The sequence below is a fragment of the Orbicella faveolata genome, unplaced genomic scaffold (assembly GCF_042242905.1).
Source record: "Orbicella faveolata isolate gen_17 unplaced genomic scaffold, um_ofav_v1 contig_3, whole genome shotgun sequence".
NCBI lineage: Eukaryota > Metazoa > Cnidaria > Anthozoa > Scleractinia > Merulinidae > Orbicella > Orbicella faveolata.
In genome coordinates, this window is record NW_028301558.1 from 5896191 (window position 1) to 5919380 (window position 23190).

The 23190-nt window shown below is 38.3% G+C and overlaps 2 protein-coding genes across 2 annotated transcripts; both read right to left on the reverse strand.

Annotated features, from left to right (window-relative positions):
* Positions 1-228: 228 nt before the first annotated feature.
* Positions 229-22969, reverse strand: LOC110068165 (retinoblastoma-like protein 1). The gene is made up of 29 exons (XM_020775540.2): positions 22760-22969; positions 22475-22611; positions 22179-22379; positions 21849-21913; positions 19119-19247; positions 18937-19023; positions 16236-16309; positions 11614-11678; positions 10788-10931; positions 10589-10628; positions 10149-10213; positions 9810-9911; positions 9048-9129; positions 8830-8916; positions 8548-8607; positions 8347-8429; positions 8110-8230; positions 7795-8005; positions 7395-7565; positions 6455-6714; positions 5828-5901; positions 5557-5659; positions 5117-5188; positions 4943-5018; positions 4134-4336; positions 3998-4054; positions 3305-3413; positions 3043-3101; positions 229-2710 (listed from the first exon to the last, which is right to left on the reverse strand). Exons 1-29 carry the CDS (start codon positions 22898-22900, stop codon positions 2531-2533), a joined length of 3258 nt encoding a protein of 1085 aa, XP_020631199.2. The 5' UTR covers positions 22901-22969; the 3' UTR covers positions 229-2530.
* On the reverse strand, positions 12006-15189 carry LOC149106181 (uncharacterized). The gene has a single exon (XM_089297558.1). The coding sequence runs from the start codon at positions 13976-13978 to the stop codon at positions 13103-13105; it is 876 nt and encodes a 291-aa protein (XP_089153684.1). The 5' UTR covers positions 13979-15189; the 3' UTR covers positions 12006-13102.
* Positions 22970-23190: the final 221 nt, after the last annotated feature.

The following is a 23190-nucleotide window of genomic DNA, read 5'->3' on the forward strand; positions in this document are numbered from 1 at the left end:
TCCAGAAGGAAATACCAATGAAAGTCTTTTGCACAAATCTAAGAACAGGACCTATTATCATGTTACAGTAAATCATTAGTGTGGAATTTTTTAGGCAATATGTTAGACATTTCTGAAGGAAGGAAGCAATTCAGGGATTGAGAAGTCTGCTTTCAAGGAATTCAGGAGGATCTATCCCAAACTCTAGAAACATATTTATGTAAACTGAAGCCACCCCATCCAAAAGAATTCAGTTTCACTTTCATTATTCTGTCATTTATTTTAATACAATCAAATAGACAAAACTAGTTTTTTAACACCCAAAATGAGCTTGGCTCTGTAATAAGCTTAAGAAACCTTGTGCAACGGACAGCATAAGTACAGTTAAATTAGTATACCAAATGCAGATGTGTTGTGTAAAGCTGTATGTTACAAAATGACTAAGCTGCTCTTGAAAAGCTGTATTCACCTTTTCACAACCCGAAAGTCGTAAAAGTGTTACAACGCTATTTCAAACCTCATGCGCACATATACTTTTAACTGAAGATGTAGGCCAAAGCCCAAGCGAGCCACTCTGGTATAGGCACATGGAAAGACAAACTCTTACTTTAATGTAGCAATTCAGTTTAAAGCAAAAGCCCTTCATCATAAATCTACAAAATCAGCATGTTTTTTAGGCTAGGGTGACAAAGACGTTAGGAACTTAAGACAACTGAAGAGGAAGAAGAAGTTAGTTTACAATAAAGGATATAAAACCATAAAATTTAGAGAACTTGAAGGCGCATTATCATCAATCACTAAGGAAAACAATGTACTGCACAAAGGATTCTGTTTGTTGAATTATAGAAAGACTTAATAAATTTTAACACAATGACAAAATTGATTTCCAACAGAACTCTATAGGAACTATCCGTACTACAAGATCATCTTTCGAGAACTTCAAAAGTATCCATGAAAACTATTTAAAGCCACATTTTTTTAGTGAGTTAAAGTTGAAATCTGTTTCCACTGCAATTAAAAATTGCATCATCATGATTTCTGTCATTTTTGAAACTACTTTCCAGGAATCATTTTCTCTTTACTGTTGGAATCATAAAAAATTGATGATAATATCCCTTTTTCAAACCAGTCCACAATAGCATTTAGTTTTGCTTGCCTAGCCTTTTCTTTAACATGTATTTCATTGTTTTTTACAATCAGCTTCAACAATTTTTTTTCCTCAGGAACAAATGCATCCTCCTCAATACCTTTAGACACAGTAAAAGCAGTAAAAAGTTCCCTAAAACGGAAACAGGCTTTGCAGCTGAAGTCTGCTAAAATATAAATACTTCCTTCGATACACGTCAAGTTAAATTAATGCTTAATCTATTTTTTTCTCAGGGTTGAAAATTGGACAGGAATGTTAGCAGTAGTACCTGCTTTACAACCCATGCCCACCTAGTTTAATTAAATCCTCAAGCCTGCATGGCAGGTCCAAGAGTAAATAAAATGTGCTGCCTAGGGGTGTATGTGGGGTGGGAGAGCAGTACACAATAACTTGTGCCTGGAGTCCCACCCAACCCACCCTGGCAACACATCCCATATTTACTCTTCTACATCCTACAGAGGAAAAAAAATGCTTGTGAAAAGTACATAATACAGCAAGACTGCTGTTCATTTTTGTGTCATTCTGTATTTTTTTTTTCACGCAATTTATATTTTGTCCCTCTGACAGAGATAAAATTAAAGAACAGTTGAAACAGAAAGCTTTCTGATTTTTTTTTCCAAACAAGTGGAATTAAATCAACAGGAAAAAAGAAAACTGTTCACAACACAATCTGTGTCAGGTAGGAATGTCCCCTTTGATCCAAATCATCAACAAGTGTGGAGAGTATTGAGTTACCAAACAAAAGTTGGGAGAGATACATGAGGGACAAAACAAATCATCGAAAATTTGTCATAAACTGGATATTAGCACAAACTACCCATGCATAAGTTAGCCACAAAAAAACAAGTAACTTGTTAAAAATTCTTTGGTGAAATTCATCTACAGAGGTTCCAGTTTTGCAATCTGCTTAGGTTATTAAGTTAAAAGAACCTTCAATCTATTAAAAGATTAAAAATGTTTGCTTCTGGTATGAATCATTGGTCCACTTTAGGTGACTAAGTAGACACCATTTCATAAAATGATACGGCATGATACATTGTAGATACACCATATGATTACTTAGTTTTCATCAACATAATAATTATTATAGGGTAACCTCTCATTCACTGACATTAACTGCAGTGCAAAAATGAAAATTAAAGCTAGAAAGAATTTCTCCTGAACTGAATCAAAAAATAATACAAAAAGCTCTACTGAACAATCCAATAACCCAGAGTCATTTACCAACTGTAAAAGCACAGAATCATTCTTGTTGGCTTGATCCCTCGTAAGACATTAAAGATTGCAGTGCTGATTTGTGGTTATCTGTTAAATCCTTGAGATCGTTAAGAAAGGTTTTAAACCTGATTCATGTCACAAGATTAATTTAGCAATAGATTCACAATTGAGAAATTCATTTCAGCACTATCTTGAAGCTGAGGCTTGTCGTTCCTCAATCATGCTGGTGAGTTTTCGCTGCAACACTTCTTCTGATCGTGAAATTTTAGCAGGAAGATGAGTACCGTGGTCATCCTGCAACAGTGCTCTCTTATGGCTTGTCTCTCCCGTACCTTGCTTCAGCATCTGGTTGATATCCCGCAGTTTCTGCATATGAAAAAGTGAAATAGTCATCTTTCTGTTCAGAACTTCTCTCAGGCTACCTTTAGAGCTTAAACCATGTTAAACATAGGAATTTTCTTGGATTGCAAGTTGCAAGAAATCTATCTTGTCTAACAACCCATTTGCAACCTGCAATTGTCATTTTGCAAGCTGCGAGACAAGTTGCAGTGTGTAACACCCCCTCTAAACACCTTGGAATGTTTTCAGTCATAACTGTTGCATTGCAAGTTGTAAGAAAAATTGTCTAATGTAACAGGGGCTGGAGGTTTTCTTAAACTTCATAGTTGACAAATTAATACTAGGATATAATCATTTACCTCTGCTGGACTTTCTTTGAAGCAATACAACAGTCGTGTTGTTGGTGTCATTGAAACTCCTGAATAGAAACAACAGAAAAAAACAATACAGTTACTTAAAGTTTTCCAGTCTATTTTTATCTTATTGTTGTGTTGAAAAATGCCAAACAAAAAGCTAGGAATTGCTTGGTTTCCAGAGCTGTTACAATGCATTACAAGTACAATACAATTTCAAAAGCTGTGATAATTTCATTAGTTTTAAAATCATCTTATAGTGACTAACCATTCTTGTGTGGAGAAATGTACACGGGATGTCGGGTGGAGACTTTGCGACGTGGAGAATGTGCCTGATTTTTCATCACAGGCAATGGAGAAAGTGGAGGAGAGTCCAACTACAGAAGAAAATGTCAACAATTCAACAATAAAGGTTAAATGTGTATTGTATAAACACCAATGAATTCCCCGGTAAACTTTTCCGGAAAAACTTGATATTTTCACATGTGAAAATAACATGCTGTCTTCGCACATGAAAAGATCATAGTTGCTGTGGTTACATAATAAACTGCACCTTTTACAGCAAAAGTAGTGTTGGTAATAGTATTATATGTTGAAAAGTATTTCACTCACTCTCTGTGGTAACTTGAGAAATATTTTTTAACACTCAAAGAGAAATTTGACTTCTACTAGCTTGGACCAAGGCTTTTTGTACTGGTTGTCTTGATGTCTTAATTGTCACAAAATACTACTCGCAATGGGCAAATTTGTCTGAATTCACTCCTGAAACCACTGGAACATATTTTGTTTATGTCTGCTACATGTACATCTGCAGACAATTTCAATTCCCTTTTACGTCTGAAATCATGAGGCCTGATTTAACTTACAATCACCCATCAACTGAAAGATGCAGGAGTAACTACAACATATTTCTAAAAACTTGTGTACCGGTATATTATTACACAATTTCAGTACAACTTACCGCTCTGTCTCCAGCCGAGAACTTGAGAGCAAAATTTTTCACCCTTTTGATGAACACCTAACAAATGGATTCCACAGAGAATGTTAAAAACATGAATGCATGTTTTGAACATAATATTTCATTGCTTAATATTTACCTTGTTGTAGAACTCAATGAGGTCTCCTCTTTCACCGTCGATATTTGGACTGTTCTCAGTGCTGCTGGATCCAGAAGCTGAAGCACCAGTTGGAGGGGGTGTAGAAGGTACAGTGCTTGCACTCCTCACTGGGCTCGCTCTTGCACTACTGCAGCCTTGAACTGGGCTGGCTGGTCCACTACTACCGGGCTCACTTTTGATACCTGTTGTCAAGAAACCACTTTTAGTTTCACAATTTTTTCTCAAAGTCTTAGTGAAAGGAAAAGGTGAAGGGGCACATGAAACTGGAACTACAGACGAAGAGTAGTTGACAACTTCTTCACAGGGTTAGTTGAAAGGGCAACCACGGGACTGCATACAAAAATCACCTCACAGAAGGTGATGCAGCAGCAATAACAACAAAGCCAGGGACCACAGAAAAAGCTAATGTGGTTTATCCTAGTTTCTGCAACATCCATGGGAGTTTCAATAGACCATTTTATAGTTGTCTGGTCAGTGACTTGGCCTTTGAATGGCAGCGAGGCTGGAGGTGACCTTGTTTTGATACAGACCTCATTGCTTTTGTCGCGTAAATCAAGTTGTTCTAGTGCTTACTAGATGCATTTACATGACAAAAGCAGAGAGGTCTGTATCAAGCAACCTCGCTACCTTTCAAAGGACAGGTCTCCGAGCAGACAACTGTAAAATGGTCTATTCTCCGAACATAGGTTTCAGTAAGGGTCTGGTGCTTGGCCATTCTGATTGCTCGAAGGCAGATTTTACCATGACCAATAATGTTCAGAATAAACATAACCTTAATTTAATCTAACCTCTTGCTCCACCCTCACTTCCACTGCTACCAAGTGGGACTCGTCTTCTTCCTCTGAGCAGCACACTTCTGTAAACCTTTGTGGGTAAGAGGAAAATAAGAACTCAGAGGAGTGAGTATGAAAGGAAGATGTTAAAAGGTCTATTTGTACTGTCAACATTTAAAAGAACCTTACATGGCTAACAGCCTGAGGCTGAGTGCGATAACACTTCATGATGTTCTGGAATGACAGATCAGCATTTGTAACCTATAAAATAAACAAGAAATTAATATTTTAGAGGGATGGAGGAAAATATGCTTTTATTTGTCACATCAATAACTATATGAGATAAAAACATACTGTGAAATAATGCTGGTTTAAAAATTTGTTGGACAATCAGGTATATTATGATGTAACTCAGCACATCTCTCTCAAATATCTCTCATTTTCCCTGTCAGACATAACAATGGCTATCATCCTTGTCAAAAGCTAGATTTTGGGTATCAAATTTTTACTTAAACAATTTACTATAAGGTTTGTGGGCTACTTAAACTTGTCAACTGTACAATGTATAAAAAAAATATCCAGGGCACTACACACTAAAGCTTGTAAGAAAGTATTACTTAAATACATACCTTGCCCATGACATAAATTGAACACATCAATATCTGATCAATATGTCTGTCCTTCATCAACTCCGTCATGTTCATCAAGGTATGCTCAAAGCATGTCCACATCCTACAAACAAGAATGGGTATCCTTATTAGTGATCAAAATGCTATTTCTCCTTAAAATTAACTTACAAGAATGGAGCAAAAGATCACTGGGCGATGTGCAATTAAATATTCCAACCTTGTACCATGTGAAATGCATGGAGACACAGGGAGAATTTACATGAGGGCTTACTTTACACGGAGATCCTCCTGGACATCAAGTTTGGAGCAGAGATCACGGAGGCGAACACTGGATAGATGATAAAGCTGTGCATAAAAAAGAGAAAGTTTGCTACAGAAGACACAGAAAATTGACACAATTTGGAATCCTGATATTAGAGATAAGCACCTGATTTCTTGTCAATTTATCAACACAAATCATACTGGAAAGCTGATGAGAATTAAGACACTGGTTACCAATGGGAAATTTCAGTTTGGCAGTTGAAGAAGTTTACATTGAACAATATCTGCCAAAACATGCTTGGTCTGATTACAGCTTTTCTTAGCCTTACATCCAAGTTTGAGAACAAACATGCGATAGGACACCAACAATATCTGAATACAATCCTCTTGGAACTGAAATCAAGGAATGCTGATGGCTTTGAAATGTAGGTACTAATCAATATCCTTGACTCTGCTACTGGGGTCAAGGGCAGAAACAAAATGGTGGTAAATTCCTAACCATGACTTGGTTAGAAAGTCAGGCTGCATGTCCCATTTACATCAAAACTCCATATGTTTGATACAATTTTAGAACATCTGATTTATCAGTAACTTAACATTCACATAAGCATTCACAGTGTTCCAGCATGGCAGCTACCTTTCTGAAGAACAGTGCTAAGGAGCCTGTCTTTCTTGGTTTACTTGGAGTCGGAGCCTTTGACTTGGGTGTGGTTGGTGCTGATGATGACCTGACAGGACTTGACGTCGGTGATGCCATGGTATTGCTGGGAGCCAAAACACTCCCAGCCTGAGGCGATGTGACTTGCACAGTAGTTGAGGTGTTGGGCAACACAACAGCTTGAGCAACACCATTTACAATGTAGCCACCCTGATTACCTGGTGCTGGTGTAATAATCACTGAAACCAGATAAAAAGGTTGATTCTTCTTATACTGATAACAACAACAACAACAACCATTTATTTGTACTCACAATTTATATCCAAGTAAATGTTACTTTTAATATCCAGATCAAAATGTAACTGATAACATAACTGATTTTGATCCTTTACTTTCAACATCCTAAATGAGAAAACAATGGTCATCAACACAATGTCCTTTGGTTGATGTTTCTTACACAGTCAAACCTCCACAATGGCAACCTTGGGGATGGAGGGAAGTGGCCGTTGTAGAGAAGTGGCAATTATGGGCAGGATGTAATTCGACACCTTGTGACCATTAGTGGAGGTTCCACTGTACTAATATTTCACTAAGCAAGAAATGGTCAGGATTCAAAATATTCCCTTGCTTTTAATACTCTGAGATTATAGTCTTCAGTACGGGTGCAAAAAAACAATTTGCCCAAAATAGTTGTACATTCAAACCTCACCTTTCAGACACCTCCAATGGACACCTCCCCTGGACTAAAGAATCCTGAATTTACATAATCTTTACCTCAGACTATAACACAGATATCTCCACAAAATGGATGCTACGCTCTGCTCCTTTGGTGTCTGTACTAAAGAGGTTTGACTGTGGCCCCAAGTTAAAACTCTTTTCCAAATGTCCAAAAATAGTTTGTAACTGTTATTACACTTACATGTTGGGGCGTTCCTTGCTGCAGCCTGCCTTGTTGTAGCAGAAAGAGTCACCGGTGGAGCACTCTGTGCAGAAGGAGAGCTACTGAAGAGATTACGCCTTGCACCACTGCTTGGGGTGATTGGTGAACTGAACACATCATGGGCTGATGGAGAGCTGGGCAACTGCAACACTGAAAACCAAAACAATGGTATGGTGAAATCCCTACCCCAGATCATAGTATTCAATTCAAATACAAGTTCTTGAACTACTTTAGTTCAGTTCAAAGATTAAGTATGGGCGATGGATAACTAAACAACTAGATTTGAATCATAACAACTGTCAATGTGCTAAATGATTATGGCTCTGCATTTCATTAAAATACAAAGACTACCATCTGCATTATCACCCTAAGCCCTCACCTCTTCTAGCAGCTCCTTCCTCTCCACAAATTCTTTGAACACGAGGGTGGATAATAGGCGAGGCCAGTAGGTTTTGTGTGCTGTGCGCAGCTTCTGTCTGGTAAGGGAGAGATACGTCTTCACATGATGGAACAGAACCAGCTTGTTGGATTGACGACCAAAGGGGAGAGTCATGGCTCCAAGCAAGGCACTCCAGAATCTGCTCTTCAATCTAGTCCAAAAGATGCAACAAATATTGAATTCCATTTATCTTTTGGTAATTTTATAATATTGCTAAAGGAGAAATCAGCCTTACGTGGCTAATCTGAGACTTACATGATTGAGGTGTTTAACAACATCTCTTGAGAGCCCATCTTCAGCTTTTATGAAAACTTCAATAATTTTCAGGAAACAGTAGGGACTGATGTCAAAGATTTCAATCACCCATGGAAAAGTTCTAATAAAATGAGAGCAAGACAGACAAGATATTAAGCTTTGCTGCAATTATCCAGAAGTAAAAATAAAGTTGCTCTATGCTCTCTGTACAAGATCCAGTACTAACAAGATACCTACCTTTGGGAGTTGTAAGAAAAGATAATGATTTCCAAACAACAGGCCATCAAGGAAGAATGCAAGTTCTCTCGCTCCAAGAGGCTCTGCAAAAAAGAAACACAAAGTGTTTGTAAACCCATATTTATCTCTTCACAGATGTTAAATGATTAGTTGCTGAAAAGAAGCCTAGCCCTTTTACTTCCCAGAAAAAAGTGAACTTACAGTTAAATCTAGGTGTCCTTGCAGCCTGTTCTGCTCTTGTAAAGTAATGCTTTCAAGAACCTGTCAATAAAACCACAGAAATGTTAGCATTGTATAAGCTCCTGTTTTAAATGAAAGCGAGCTATTTGCAGAGGTTTGTTTCAAAGACACAACATAGAAAAAGAATTGCCATGTTTCAATAGCAATCAACTTTCAACTTCCACAGTTACTGTCCATTACATGTATTATCCAATAATTCATTTTTCAGAGTCAACAAACACTAATTGCAAGAGTTAACCATACCTTGAAGTACAGAATCTCAGCAAGTTTCAGCCTCTTTGTGGCAAACTCTCTTGTGGAGCAGGGAGATTTTGGCCTGTCAGGCGATGGCTGAAAGGAAATTAGAACATATTAAGTTTCTGATCTGATGAAGAGGAGGCCAGACTATACAATTAAGTTCAAAACCATGAAGTAGCAATCAGACATCATTCCAATATTTGCTTTAATGAATCATTATTTACCTGAACATATTCCCGGAGGAAGGTCTCGCCAAGTGTTCCAACTCGACTCTCAATGGCTTCTTGAGGATTTCTACTGCACTCACTGCAACATAAAATACAGAGTCAGCACTGGAAATAATTTTTAATGCCTAGCAAGGCTGGTTAATAAGAGATTCATTACATGACTGGAACTACAGAACACCTTTAAGAGTAATCTTGCAGGCTCGTTCGGGACAGTGCCCGGTCCAATACTTGGAGAATATTGGACCGACAATGGAGCAATCTGATTGGTTGATTTTAGTTATTGGCCTTCTGAACTAACTTGTAATGGGTGTGTTTAACAATGTACTATGGGGTAATTCTCAAAGCAGAGTTCTTTTTAAGTTTTACATAAGCCTGGAGTGGCTATAAAAATGAAAACAAACATGGATATGTAACATGGTACATGTTTGAACCCAGGAGTATCAGCAGTTCATATAGTGTGATCGTCCGGGTGAGGGTAGTTCTGAAAAGAACAGTTGTTTGTGACTGATGTTTCGACAACCTGAGCGGAAGTCATCTTCAGGGTCAAGCCTTGACTCTGAAGATGACTTCCGCTCAGGTTGTCGAAACGTCAGTCACCAACAACAGTTCTTTTCAGAACTACCCTTACCCGGATGATCACACTATACGAACTAAACATGGAAATGGATGACTTCTGATTTTTAATATGATGTTTCAGTGCAAGCGTGGTCTACAAACAAAATCTTAATAATAATTTGCAATTGAGAACTTTCTACTTACGAGAATATTTTCAGGAGCCTATCACTTGGCCCTGCCTTCAACCCTGACAGGAGAGCCTGCAGTCTACTGACTGACTGTGTTGCTGTGGATACAGGAGTTACCCTACAAAATAGAAATAAACAGTGATTGGACCAAGAACTAAGATTTAATTTTAATTAATATTATTACCTAGCAGCTGCTTGGCTAACTATTCAGCACATGATTCAAGTGGTACTTAACTAAGATTGAAACTGATGAAAGTTAACATTCTTGAGAGAGTCTAAAAGTATATAATATTTTTTTAACACTGAATTTCTTGAAAATCAAAATTATAGCAACTCATTCTGTGAAGCATCTTACTTAGGATCTTTCTCCTTCAAATATCTTCTTCCAGTCAGGGGAGTTGAGGGCGCAAGACTTCTAGTCTGTAACAACAAAAGGAAAAAAGAATGAGTCTAAACTCCAGGAAAAAAAAAATATCTTGCATGCTATCTGCTACCGTAAGTGTATGGTTTTGCATCTGTTTCAGCGTGAGGTGGGTCAATAATTTTGTCATTTTTAGCTCGAGGCATACTGACATCAGTACACATATTCAGGTATTCATTTATTTTGGTCTACAGTGGTCATAGTTTTGAGAATCATATAGCATCCTACATCCCAAATCCATGCAATAGTCCTCCTCCTGTTAGGGAATTTGGATCACTCTGTGTATAACAATTAAGAGGGGTCTAAAAGCTTAAAGCTATAACTAATTCCATAACCGTAAACAGAAAGAAAAACAGAAAAACATTAGAACTTACTCTTGTAAAATGTTCCTGTAAATTCCTCCTAAGCCCCATCCTAAAGAAAGAGAAACCCTATATCAGTCATTAAATCAAATACACCCTTGTTTGCCAATAACAAAATCCTTCTTACATGTATAATACTGGCTTGACTAAACAAGAAATCATTTGAAAGTCAAATTATAACTGTTCCTTCCCCTCAGACATTTGTTCTTACCTTTGTTGCTCGTCAACTTCTGCAAAAGTGTAAGACTTTGCTGGTGTGCCTATTTCAACATGGGCCTCATCATCCAGGAAGATCCTCTCATCAAAATCTCCAACTGATAGCACATACTCCTCATATTCTTTATTGACAGATTTACTGGTAGATAAAACCAAGAAATCAACAAAAAGGTACACAAAAAAAAAACGTCCCACTATCAGTACTTAAAATATAACGTCTAAATTGTGGGTGAAAGACTTTTAGAGAGAAACAGAGCTTCATACTGTAATTTGCTTGCTGCAATGATCTTACTAGATAACACTGATAACTAGCTTCTGACCACTTCTCAAATGCAAATTACTAATTCATCAAGTTTAAACAAAGGACAGTGTTTGGATATCTGCTCTTATTTAGCATAGATTGTTATGATTTTATCTCTTTTTTTCCTTAGTTTTGATTAAAAAGATATATCAAATACTCAAGACAGTGTCTGACTACATTTCCAAAGACCTTGAAAGTTCACAAAAAATAATCCACTATGCATTTTATTCGTGTTTCGTGTTTGCAGGTAACTTGATTAGCTGACAAAGATGCAATGAACAGCTGAGAACTTGTTTTTGTTTGAAGAGAATGGTAGATTTTTCAAAAGACAAAATTAGTTATTTTCCATACTTCCAGATTGTCAAAGTTTGTGTCAACCCTGTCTCTTAAATGCACTCTACGGGATATTGAGAAGTTTGCACAGTATAAAACTGATATAAATCTTAAGATTAGGATGTAAAATGGGGAAGAGGGGGACAAAAGCTTGGACTGGATGGAATAAAGATACTCTTAGCCTTACCAGTTTTGTTCAAAATTTCCCTGATCCAGAATACCCGTCAGGTTTTCCTCATTCCCTTTCAGTGTCTGTTAAAAGAACATGAATTTTACTGCAACTTGCAAAATAAAGCCCTGCTCATGTCCAAGAATTCAAAGACTGAGGTTTTAAACCATTACTTCCCAGTTTGGTGTTGACGGTGAGGGGTTGGGTGGTGGGTTACAGCCTAAGGGAACTGCTGGTTCTGGAAAGATAGGACAGTCCTATTATCTTACTATCAAAAGAGGATAACAGTGCTAAGCACAGGTGAGTTAAGTGTCACATTGATGCTTTGTTATCATGATATATCCTCATCTTTATTAGCATTCTTCTTGGAGATAGGTTTCTGGCAAAAATGCTACTTTTTGAAAAAAACATATATGTGACCTGATTTGGGAAAACATACACTAACGGATATCCGTTTAACAGCCTGAAAAAACGGTAAACAAACGGATAGAAAACGGCCATCAAAAGTGTTTAAACGGTTGCTCAAACCGTTAAAACGGTTTGAGCAACCGTTTAAACGGATGAGCAAAATAATTAAACGATTTCCTCAAATCATAAAACGGTTTCCTAAACCGTTCGAACGGATGCGTAAAAACGTCAACAAAACGTTTAAACGGACAGAGACTTAATTAAACAGTTGGTCGCTTCAATCAAACGTTTTCTTGAAACGGTAGAAATGAACAACATTCAAACGTAAAATAATTTCTACACTAAGTGTGTATTAATGTCGTGGACATGACAAGATTATTTTGCTCCGTTCATTGCAAATCGCCACATGAAAATTGTCTTACCGCGCCGTCTGCTTTATCCTTACAGTTAGCGAGTCCAAGTCAAGATTAGAAGAAATTGATTTTGAGTCAACAGAACAAATGCCATTAAAATATACCTTCCTTCTTTATTTTTGATCGCCCGAGAAATTATGTAATCACATCGCCAGTCCAGCTGAGCCAGTACAGTGATCGAACAAATGGCTGGTTCGAAGGCAAAACTTCGCTTCAATAAAGGATACATCGCTTATAAAAAAGTGGTTTAGATTCCCTCAATGTTTCCGTTTGGTCTGTGTCCAAAGAGAATAAGCCTGCGGAGACCGCGAAGAAGGCGAAGACGGCAATAATTTTCACGTCGCCATGTAACACGCCATATTAGCTGCTGTGTCCATGATTAGCGGTTTCCGTTAATAGTGTGTGCGATGATTGGTCGTTGGTTGCCACGGAAATAAAACAAAATATTCCACCAGAGAGAGCTAGAGGTTATACGTTTTTTCCCGGCAATATTTTATACTCATCTCTTTTAAAACTTTTAACTCCCATACACATCCTTATTATGTTAGTATAGGTTCCCTTCGTGGGGTCTTAAAGTAGATGGGCCCTGGTTGCATCGGGTTGCTAGGAAAGTGGATCTGTTGCGCGTAGTCGAACGAATAGTGAACTGTACCGTTCATTGAGCACGGTTCATGACATTCGCTTAATCAGATAGGCGGCTCCACAGTTTCAAAAGTGTTTTTCGCTTCCTCGCAAACCTCGTTGTATAACTCTCTCTCACTTTTAACAGTGTCGAGATGTTCTTGTTGAGTGCGGACACATTCTGATTTCTCTCCGTCCGGAAGATTCGCCGATCTTACAAGTTTCGAAGTGTTTTGCTGGCAAGTCACGCACAAGTCAGTCATTGGTTTTGCTACAACCACATTAGGGTGAAATTGTTCCCATAGATCTTTAAACTTAGAATAGCTTACCGCCTGCTTCTCTGAGGCTGTACACGCCGCAACAAAATTGCGCCACACGCTCATCTTCGTTTCGCTTGCAGACAACAGTTTTATGTCGTCGCTCTTATAACCAGGAATCCTCCCAGGAAGCGAGATCGCGTTCTCCTCAACATAGTTTGTAAGGAATAATTTAACATCTTCAACCACAGTTGTAGGGAGTGTGTTGCTTGGTAACCTTTTGCAGTTTCCATGCGTTCTTGGTGAAATGCCATAGTTTTCATAATGTTCCTTTAGTTGGCGAAATCTTGAGTAACTTAATCCATACAGATGAAGAAACATTTCCTTGCAGATGGTTAATGATTGAAACAGGAAATTACAGCGAGGACTTCGATTTCGTTTATCGCCAATGTGATCGATTCTGGTGAACGCTTGAATGTTAGCCAGAATAACCAAGTCTAATTCTGCGCTTGATAGTTCAAGGCAGTTGTTCAAGTTTGACATAACACTTTCTTCAGAAAAATAGCCAGAGCAAGGACCACAGTTAGGTCCTCTTGAGCACCCGCATCCTTCTTGCAAAAATCGCTTGACCCTGTTAATCACTTCTTCTTCATTTTCATTTTGCTCGATGTAAGATTCCTCCATGTTTAACTGATAGTGTTTTCAAGAATTATGACTTTGCACTTGGAACACAAGATATGAGAGAGAGAGCTGTTACCGCAGCAACGCGTCATCGATGATCAAATCACGGCTTCTAATTGGTCAGTAACCAAACAGAAGTTCGCGCGCGTGCCAGCAGATGATCGCAACAAAATTGCGTTATGTCAACAATCAGAGTTTATTCTGCTTTTTAAAGAGTTTCAACACCAAACAAGAGATTGCGGGGAGCTTTTAGAAATGAGATCTTTACTCAATACATCAAGGTAAGCTAAAATAGCTGTGAGGTATTCAATTCAGTGAAGCGAATCACAGTGATTACAAATTCTTGTTGTGCTACAAGTCACGCTGGATGGAATATTCAAATGAGAGCTGATAGTATTGTCTGCGAGCAATAACCATGTGTTTCTGTTGATGCTCAGAACAATGATAAACAAAACTGGAAGCTTTTTTCCTAGAAGCGATTTTCTAGGAAAAAGTGAAATTACAGTATGCAAATTTGAAGTGTGTTTTGCTTGCCGAATTGATTGATAAAATAAATAAACCAGGAATAGTGACTGCGATAAGATAGGCATAGAAAGCGAAACCTTCAACTTTGAAAAAGATTCACTCTTTGTTTTAGTCTTACAATTATCTGAAAGGTACATAAAAGACAGCAAAGTAATAATATTAAGTAAACAACAAACGAAATGTTCGAAGTGAAACGAAGTGTTCGAACGATCCAGCGTAATAAATATTATAACTTCTGCCGCTGTTTGTTGACATTGTTTCGTGGCATTTGCAACTGCTGTACGTTGTTTCCTAAACTATGGCTCAATGGTTACGGCAAAAGGAAAGACAGAGGGATTGGTTCTGACAATGTAAACTGGGACGGCTTACTATAAAACGGACCGAGCCGTTCTATAAAACGGACTAAGACTTTCTATAAAACGGAAGAAGTTTGCTGTTAAACGGATAGTTCTTCCATTTAAATGGATTGCCCTCCCGTTTAAACGGATTGTCCTTCCGTTTAAACGGATAATGGTCTTTTAAAAACGTTTTGCCAATTTTATCAAACGGATCAAAAAACGGATTAAACGCTTCTAGAAACCGTTTAAACGCTTTTGGAAACTGTTTTAACGGATACTAAACGGGTAGAAAATGCTTTCAAACCGTTAAACGGATATCCGTTAGGGTACGTTTTCCCAAATCAGGTCACATATAATTTAGCCCAGATAAAGTAGTCTCCTCCACAGCCGTTTTTTTGGGATGTCACGTAACGCTCCCCCCAAAGAAACGGCTGCTCACAGCCGAACCACATTCTTTTCCTTTTGTGTTTGAGGTTTGTTTGCGCTCTGTTGAACAGACCAATCACATAATAGCAAAGTGTGAATGACGTAAGCTTTCATGCGAAAAGGTCTGCGGTGCGAACACACAAGGGATTTCTGGCTTTTGTTTCACGCCGCATGTCGCCAAAAATAGGCGGTGTTCGCAGGCTACGATCATGATGGATGAAAAAAAAAATGTAAATGAAAGCTCTAAGTACAGGTGCTTCGTGTGCTCATTGCTATGTTCAGCTAATGAGAGAATATATATTTTCTTGAAATGTCAAATTGTAAGCGTCAACCAAGGGCTAAATGCTTCCTACAGATTGTAATCAGGAGGAAAGAGCAGCATTCAGAACTCGCTGTCAACAAAGCGAGCGAAGCTACTTGATTTCCTGGTTCCTTTATTAAGTTAAAATAGATATCTTCCTTCTCGACAATATTTTTTGAGTTGAAAGCTTCTAATAATTAGCTTGACCTTTGAAGAGTCTTCAGCTACATAGAAAGCTCATTCAAGTGTCGCTGGTATTTTTTGGCATCCCTATTAAAACAAAAGCTGGAAATCTGTATGTTCATTTGTGACATTTCCCACAACGGGATACAAAGATAAAAAACATTCTCTGATTGGACAAAGGGCGAATTTGGCACTAAAACGTTCTTGAAAATAGAATGGAAGAGGTGACTGGCTAATTTTGTGAAAGGAATGTTGTTGGGATGTGAGCAGCTGTTTCTTTGGGGGGAGCGTTGCGTGACATCCCAAAAAACGGCTGCGGAGGAGACTAAGATACAAGAGGCACATATTAAACTAGAATAGCTATTATTCTCCTTGTCATGGCCTCTCTTTCATGGAAATAGGGGTGGGTCACGTGTGAGATACCACTGCCTATCATGACAGCCAACTGTTAGTACACAGGATGATGTAATCACTTTAAGCCTTATACCTTTTTTTCAAATAGTTGCTTTAGGAACGGCTTCCAGTGATGTTCTTTGATACCTTTAGCCTCCAACACTATTCCTGTTGGAAAGACAAATCAATACACTTAAGACATGATTGATCATCGCAGTTATATAATATACTTCTTATATTCCTCTGCAGTTCAAATATATGATCATCCATATGTTTGCTAAAATCAATGCATTATTACACAAAATATCTCTACCCCTCCAATAGAAGTTTATTTTGCCGGTTACTCCCTCCCCACAGATCCCTATCTTTGAAAAAGGTTGGCTTTTAAATACCTACCCTTCCCCGGTCCCTGGAATTTCCATGGACCTCCTTTTGGGGTGGGTATGGTTTTTTCCTGGAATGACATATCAAGAGCAACCACTTTGTGCTGTTTGCTCAACACTGCTACTTCCACAGTCAGCATTGCAAATCTCCCCACCTCTTTTACACATTTTCGTTGGGAGAATTTATAATATATTGCAGACTCAAGCTTGAAGAATTTAATTCTCCATACTGCTTGTGGTACAATGTTATCAAACTTTCATTTCTGAGAATTAAGTGGTGCATTAAGACAACACTTTAATAATTGTTTATGTATCCCATTGTTTGCAATTTTCACTGTTCTTTTGTCCACTATACTTGGCATTATAATCATAATATGAGGAGAAATTCAGTTTTGATCACTCTTAGGAACTTGCAGGTGATTACTGGCAATACACTAAATTGTCCTGCAGACAACAGGGCTAAAAAAAAGTGCTGTCTGGTTGTCTGGGACAAGTAGATTTTCCTTCTGAGCAAGTAACTTTTCATTCTCATTTGCCCCCAGTGGACAAGGGATCAGGCAAGTCATCTGCCAGGCCTTGTGCATGATGTTGGTGTACAATTGCGTAACAAAAACGGTCTCGCGCTACATTTCTTATTATTTCTCGTCATTCTTAAAACCAGTGGTCGTAAAACTTTGCAGAACTTCCATCTATGTGTACCCCAAAAAGCAAAATTATCTGTCTGAAAGAGATCTATTAGAAGAACAAAAACAACATTCCGAAAACAGGTTAGGCAAAAAGTGCCGTTTTTCCCCCATTTTTTGACCAAACCGTAAAGTGCATTATTATAATTTTTAACTTCTTAGTGTGAACAATTCAATTCAAGAAGGTGTCTCCAAAGTGCACCTAAATTTTGCTTTAAAATGGTGGGATTCTTTCATTTGTGGTTGTATCTGTCAAAAAAATATGATTACAAAACTAGCGCGAGACCACGTTTTTAATTTAAAAACTTTGTCATTTCATTGCGCCTTTGTTCACACATTTCGAGCACTTTTTTCCTTTTTTGCCTTTTGCGCAAATTTTGCGTTTTGCCAATCGCGCCTCCGGCATTGCGCATTTTTGCCATTTTGTTGTTTTGTTAATTTTTCCTTCTGGGTGCTTTTGCCGCTGGCGAACAACACCGTAATAAAGGCTGGAGTACGCAAGCCGTGCAAAGTACTGACAGAAAGCCGAAGCGAGCATTTTGTGATACTTTTAGTGATGCTATTTTCACAGGCGAATGCTCAGTTGAGATTGAACATTATCCTCGCCGATGCTTCCGCAAAGTTGGCAAACAACACCGTAAGAAAGGTCAACCAAGACATTGATGTTTTGTTTTGTTTTCTCTTCATGCGGAAACCTTTCAATCCCAGCCTAACTTGACTCGTTCATCCATTTCCTTATTTGGACATAACTTGGGCTTGTTGTAAATAACAAAATGGCCACGATGAACATGAAATGGACAAGAAGATGCAGGGAAGATGCTTGCTTAGTGCGTGTAAAAAGAAATCAAAAAAGACATAAGATAATTCGTTCTCTCATTTTCTCAAGATCGCCAGGCTGGACAAAAATTGGACAAATGTGTGTTTAAAGTTACATCGTTTCCAAATCCTTGGTAAGCACTCTGATAGCCTAACTTACTAGCATGTGGTGTTCTCTTATAGTTTGCGTTCTGGAAAACGCTTTTCTCCATTTTTGTGATTCAAAAGAGCTCCTTTGACAATAATTTGCAACGCTTTGCCTTGCGAAACCTGTATCTCAATTTGCTGGACTCGGAATAAAGGCAAAATATGCAAAAAGCCAAAAGGGTGCAAATTTTTTGCTGGAGCGAAAGGCAAAAGCAAAAACCACCAAAAGGAGTAACGTGCGTGATTTTGGCAAAAAGCAAAATTTGCCAAAGAGGCAAAAATGGCAAATCGCGCCTGCAATGGGCGTAATAAGAGTAGCGTAAAATATGGCCCGATGTGTTACGCTACTTGTGAAGATTAGAATGAAGAGTGTGTGTGATTTTGACTCCTTAAAAGAAAGGCACAAGCGCTTTTGAGACGTAGCTAAGATGGAAGGAAACTACATGAAAATCGCTACAAGATGGTGCTCATTTGAAGAGAAAAAAATTAATAACCTGCGAATTGCAGCATTTCTAAAACAAATTTTCGTCCGATTTTTGCTAATTTTGATTTGTACACCAACATTGTGCGCGAGGCTGCCAATGAAATGATTAAAAGAGCAAACTAAGCTTGACCAGGGCTAGCAAAATTTGAGAGCTACTTGTCCCAAGGGCAAGCTGAAATTCAATTTTCTTTCTAACCCTAAGACACAAAACAAAAATAAAGAGACAGCAAAGGTGAGCAAGTTCAAAAATGATTCCAGTGATGTGATTACATGTGACTGTACCTTGATGCCTGTTGCACAGCCGTTCAACAATACATGGCACATCAGCTGGTACCCTGAAATCTCTGTTTCCAAAATCTTGAGGGAGTCCTACATGAAGGGCAAAAGCATGGATGTGAACTTCGAGTAGTTGTGATTTCTAATGTTTTGAGAAACAAATGAGCTTTGAATTTGAAAAAAATTACCTTCAAAGTTAGGATTCAATAATTCTCGCCGATTCCTAGTGAACAAAGCGTTTGAGTACAAAAGATCCAAGCAACACAACAGTAAGTGATAGGAGTTCACCAAGTCATCACTGATAGCAGGGAAATGGCCTGTTGATAAAGTGCAAGACATGTTGTTATTACTTCAAGAATAATTCCACAGCGAGTGTTTGATCGTTCACATTTGCCACCGGTAATTCCCAAAAAGAGGACTATGGGTCCTGCAATGCAACGTTTTTACTTCACGATTCGGAGGGACCACTCCCTTTAAAGAGAGTATACTTTATGGGGGGGAGAGGTGATTGTGGTTTATCACTTCCGATACTTGACATAATTACAGCATGCAAAGAAAGTTGTGTCCAGCAATCCAGGGCTAGTGAATTCTGTTCTTTGCTTGCCTGATGGGCAATAAGAGTTTTTTTTTTTTGGCTGGGGGGTCTCAGTTTGGGGAGAAATTAAAATCACAGAAGTAGTGAGACAACATTATTGTATTATTCTAATTTTAAATTAATCAATTATGCTAGGGAGAAATTTGGAGGGCTACTGATAGTGTTTTTTGGGTTAGTACATCACTATTACAGCTTGCTGGAAAGGGCAAGCAAAGAATTTTGATTTTCTTTGCACCATGGCAGCTAGAAATCCACAATCAAAAGGACAGGCAAATAACAGACACTTGTTCTTTGACAAAAAAATGTGAGCACAATAGCAATTGCTTGGGTGAAATTATCTAACGTTTACTACATATCATCTGATGGCTAAATGTCTGATTTTCCTGAAGGAAGTAGATTCAATTTTGTGCACAATAGACACTTCAAAGAGCAAGATGAGCACCCAAATTTCCTGTTCTGTGATGACAGTTCAAAAAGAAATAAATTGAAAAAAATTAAGTATTTGTTGAAGAAACACAGGAAGTTACCAGCTGAGCTTTTGTGTTTGGATAAGGCAGAAACACAGTTGACATGAACTTGTACGGTTTTAAAGGAATCCATCTATGTTGCCATACAAATTGAAGACTTGAGTTAGTTTCATAGCATGGTCATAAATGTTTACAAAGACGTAGAGCAGCATTGCAAACAATATGTGACTTAAATGCTGCTTAAAAACAAATTAACCCCATGGGGGTGCACAGTTTAGTGAAATCTTTTATGAAGTAAATGGACACCAATTGCTTCAGAAGTTACAAAAAAAACACTCAGTATATTTTCAGGCATGGAAAACAGAACATTTCTACAAACTTTTACAGTTGAATTAGAAGAAGATGACATTTAACAAATCCCTACTTAATGTAGCAAGAGGGTCAAGCTTGTAGCAACAGAATTATGTCAAAATGATCAAACGTAATGTGCCTAGCAATATGTTGCTGACAGACAGTTAGATTTTATCATGCATTCAGCCATATTAAAATTGTATGTACTGCAGGTATTTAAATTTAGTTCATTCTGCTTCAGAATATATCCTCATATTTTAACTTCCTTACATGCTTTCCAGATAAAGACAACAGGTTTCTAAGGAATGGAGCAGCTGACCCCTGTAAACGTGCCTGAACATGTTTTTGTATCTGTCGGTGCCTGTCTTTCAAACACATCTATGAGTCATTGACGGCAGATCTATTGCTCAAGCATGAGTAAGCACAAACAAAAGAAGGAACAGTTTTTCTGGTACAAGATCAGCTCTCGAGTCATGTGGGGTGATGTGGAATAATCCAATCCCAAGCTTGCCTCAAAATTGAATAATCTTGTGCAGTGAACCAGAGAACCAATGATACAATTGAGGGCCAAAACATTTTACACTCTCTGCTGTACTAAAATTATATACTCCAAATTTTGTCGCTTGTGAGTAATTAGGTTCGTAAAATGCCTAAAGCAGAAATTCTTTCTGGAAACCACAAAAGCCTTTGAATAGTTGTCACGCTCTATATATTTGCCCATCATTTCAGTCGTTGAGGGATATGCTAATACTAATGTCAGCCCCAACAATCAAAATATTGCAAGATTTGTGTCAAAGCAGTGTTTACCCATGGAAAAAAAAACATAGCTAATCAAAAATCCTGCAAATTTCACCCCTCAAGTAAACCATTTCCAGGTTAACAAGCTTTACTCCACCAGTGCTTGTCAACAATTCAACCGCAAAAATAGAACACAAAATGTGCGGCACATGACCGCAGTGGGTTGTAAACCTTATATTGATTTCACACCAAGTTCAAATTTCACAAGATTCTGACAACACCCCCAAAAAGCTACAAGAAAAAAACATGGAAGGATGCAACCTAAATTACGCTGTTTTATGTCCTTCAAAAGTGAAAGCACCAAACAGCAAATCTTTTGTTTCTAAGAATATATAATAGCATTGTAAAAATACTTTTTCACCTTCGCTGGTACACGCCGGCTTTACGCTTATAGGTGCTAAAATATAACATTTCACGACCTTGGATGTTTTTCTTTCAAGTTTGTTTACGTTATAGTCTTTGCACAACGAGACTCAGGGAGGTTGTTTCGCAAGATTGATGAATCATTACAGAAAGGAACTTGGAGCGAAACTGTCCCATATGATGCAAGGCGAATTTCGCGCCAACAGGAATAAAGCGTGAGATTCGAACCTTTGTGCATCATCTCCGAAAGTTTAGTTGCAGCAAGGGAATACGTAATTACTTTAGCTTTAAATTTTCTTTAAAATCAGTAGGAAGTGCATTCTGGCTCTGCAAAAAACACTGACCTTTCGCCTGAATGTATAAAGTCCAGCAGAAAGCGAACACATCGCCAACGGAACAAGGTTGTTTTCTGTGGGGCATAAAAGAATTGAGATCGGTGAATAAGCCACGAGTTATTACTCATTTGAATATCACATGTTTACAGCTGAGATCTCAACAAAGCTGATTAAATCACAGAAAAATAACACAGTAATAAAAACTACGAAACGAACAACGCTTGAAAAATTTCAGTGCTACAGCGCGAACCCGAGTGGGCTTCCATTCTGAAAAGCCAAATCGTCACGTTATTGTTTATACATCATCGTGAGAACCACACAAGGAAATTTAGTTTTTACCTCGATTTACGGCCTCTTTGAGTCTTTGTGTTTTCCTCCCGAGGATCTTTAAAGATTTCCAGAAAAATTGGCTCGTACTTCTTGAAAATAACGGTAGACACATGAAAGTTCCTTTCCAATAGCTCGATTTTCTTCCTAAAGTCTCCCGCGGCATTCGACATGTCCAACCATTTCTTCATTTTACTGAAAAACTGAATGAGGCTGCAGACAAAGGAAAATCGAAAATATTACGGGTAAGGCAGTGAGCAAAGAAACTGAAATGGTACAAGATGACAAAAAGAACGAAGAAAGCTTACCTCAATTTCGCCGCTCTCAACAACCGCGTCAATGAGACACAATTTCCTTCGACTGTTCCTGAACTGTCGACCGTTGGAACAACGCTCTTGCGGCAGGCGACGTATAAAGCACATGCCAGCCAATGTAAACTGTCTCCCTGAAAGAAAAAGTGCTTGGTAATTTTCAGCCGATCGCAAAACCAACTCGCTTACAGGCCCAGATAGGAGCATTGGTCAAAGGAATATTTACACGTAAGATTCGAAGCAAACATGTAACGAACACAGACGCACACAAACAAAAGGTACCTCTAAAGTGTAATTCGTGCTTATTTTTTGATACGAAGACCATGCTTCTTGACTAGTCTCTTCGTCCATATTAAGATCACGACAGAGATTATCAAATCGCTCCGAGCTGTTCGCCTCTTCATCGTCGCTAGAACTCGCCATTTTAACTTGTGTTCCACAACCAAACTGTAAACGCAAGCACAAAACCGAAATGGCGGGAAAATGTGACGAGCGCCAAATATAGCAAGGCGACGACTGATGTTCGCATGACGACAGCGCGTCAGCTGTCAATAACAATACGAATTGTAATGATCTCATCCTTATTTGGTAGTAATTTCCCGCCCTTTTTAAAGAGCGAACGGGCTTCAGCTGTGTGTTGTCGTTGTAAACCCTGAAGTTTTCTCCAAGAACAACTGTTTGCCTTGACATTGGATATTTTGCATCGTGTTCGC

Excerpts from the sequence above, each read along its gene's own strand:
- LOC149106181 (XM_089297558.1), bottom strand. The coding sequence starts at position 13,978 with ATGGAGGAATCTTACATCGAGCAAAATGAAAATGAAGAAGAAGTGATT.
- LOC110068165 (XM_020775540.2), bottom strand. The coding sequence starts at position 22,900 with ATGGCGAGTTCTAGCGACGATGAAGAGGCGAACAGCTCGGAGCGATTT. Across the intron at positions 21,914-22,178 it reads CAAAGAGGCCGTAAATCGAG|AAAACAACCTTGTTCCGTTG; the intron begins GTAAAAACTAAA and ends TATGCCCCACAG. Across the intron at positions 5,189-5,556 it reads CAATTTATGTCATGGGCAAG|GTTACAAATGCTGATCTGTC; the intron begins GTATGTATTTAA and ends TTTATTTTATAG.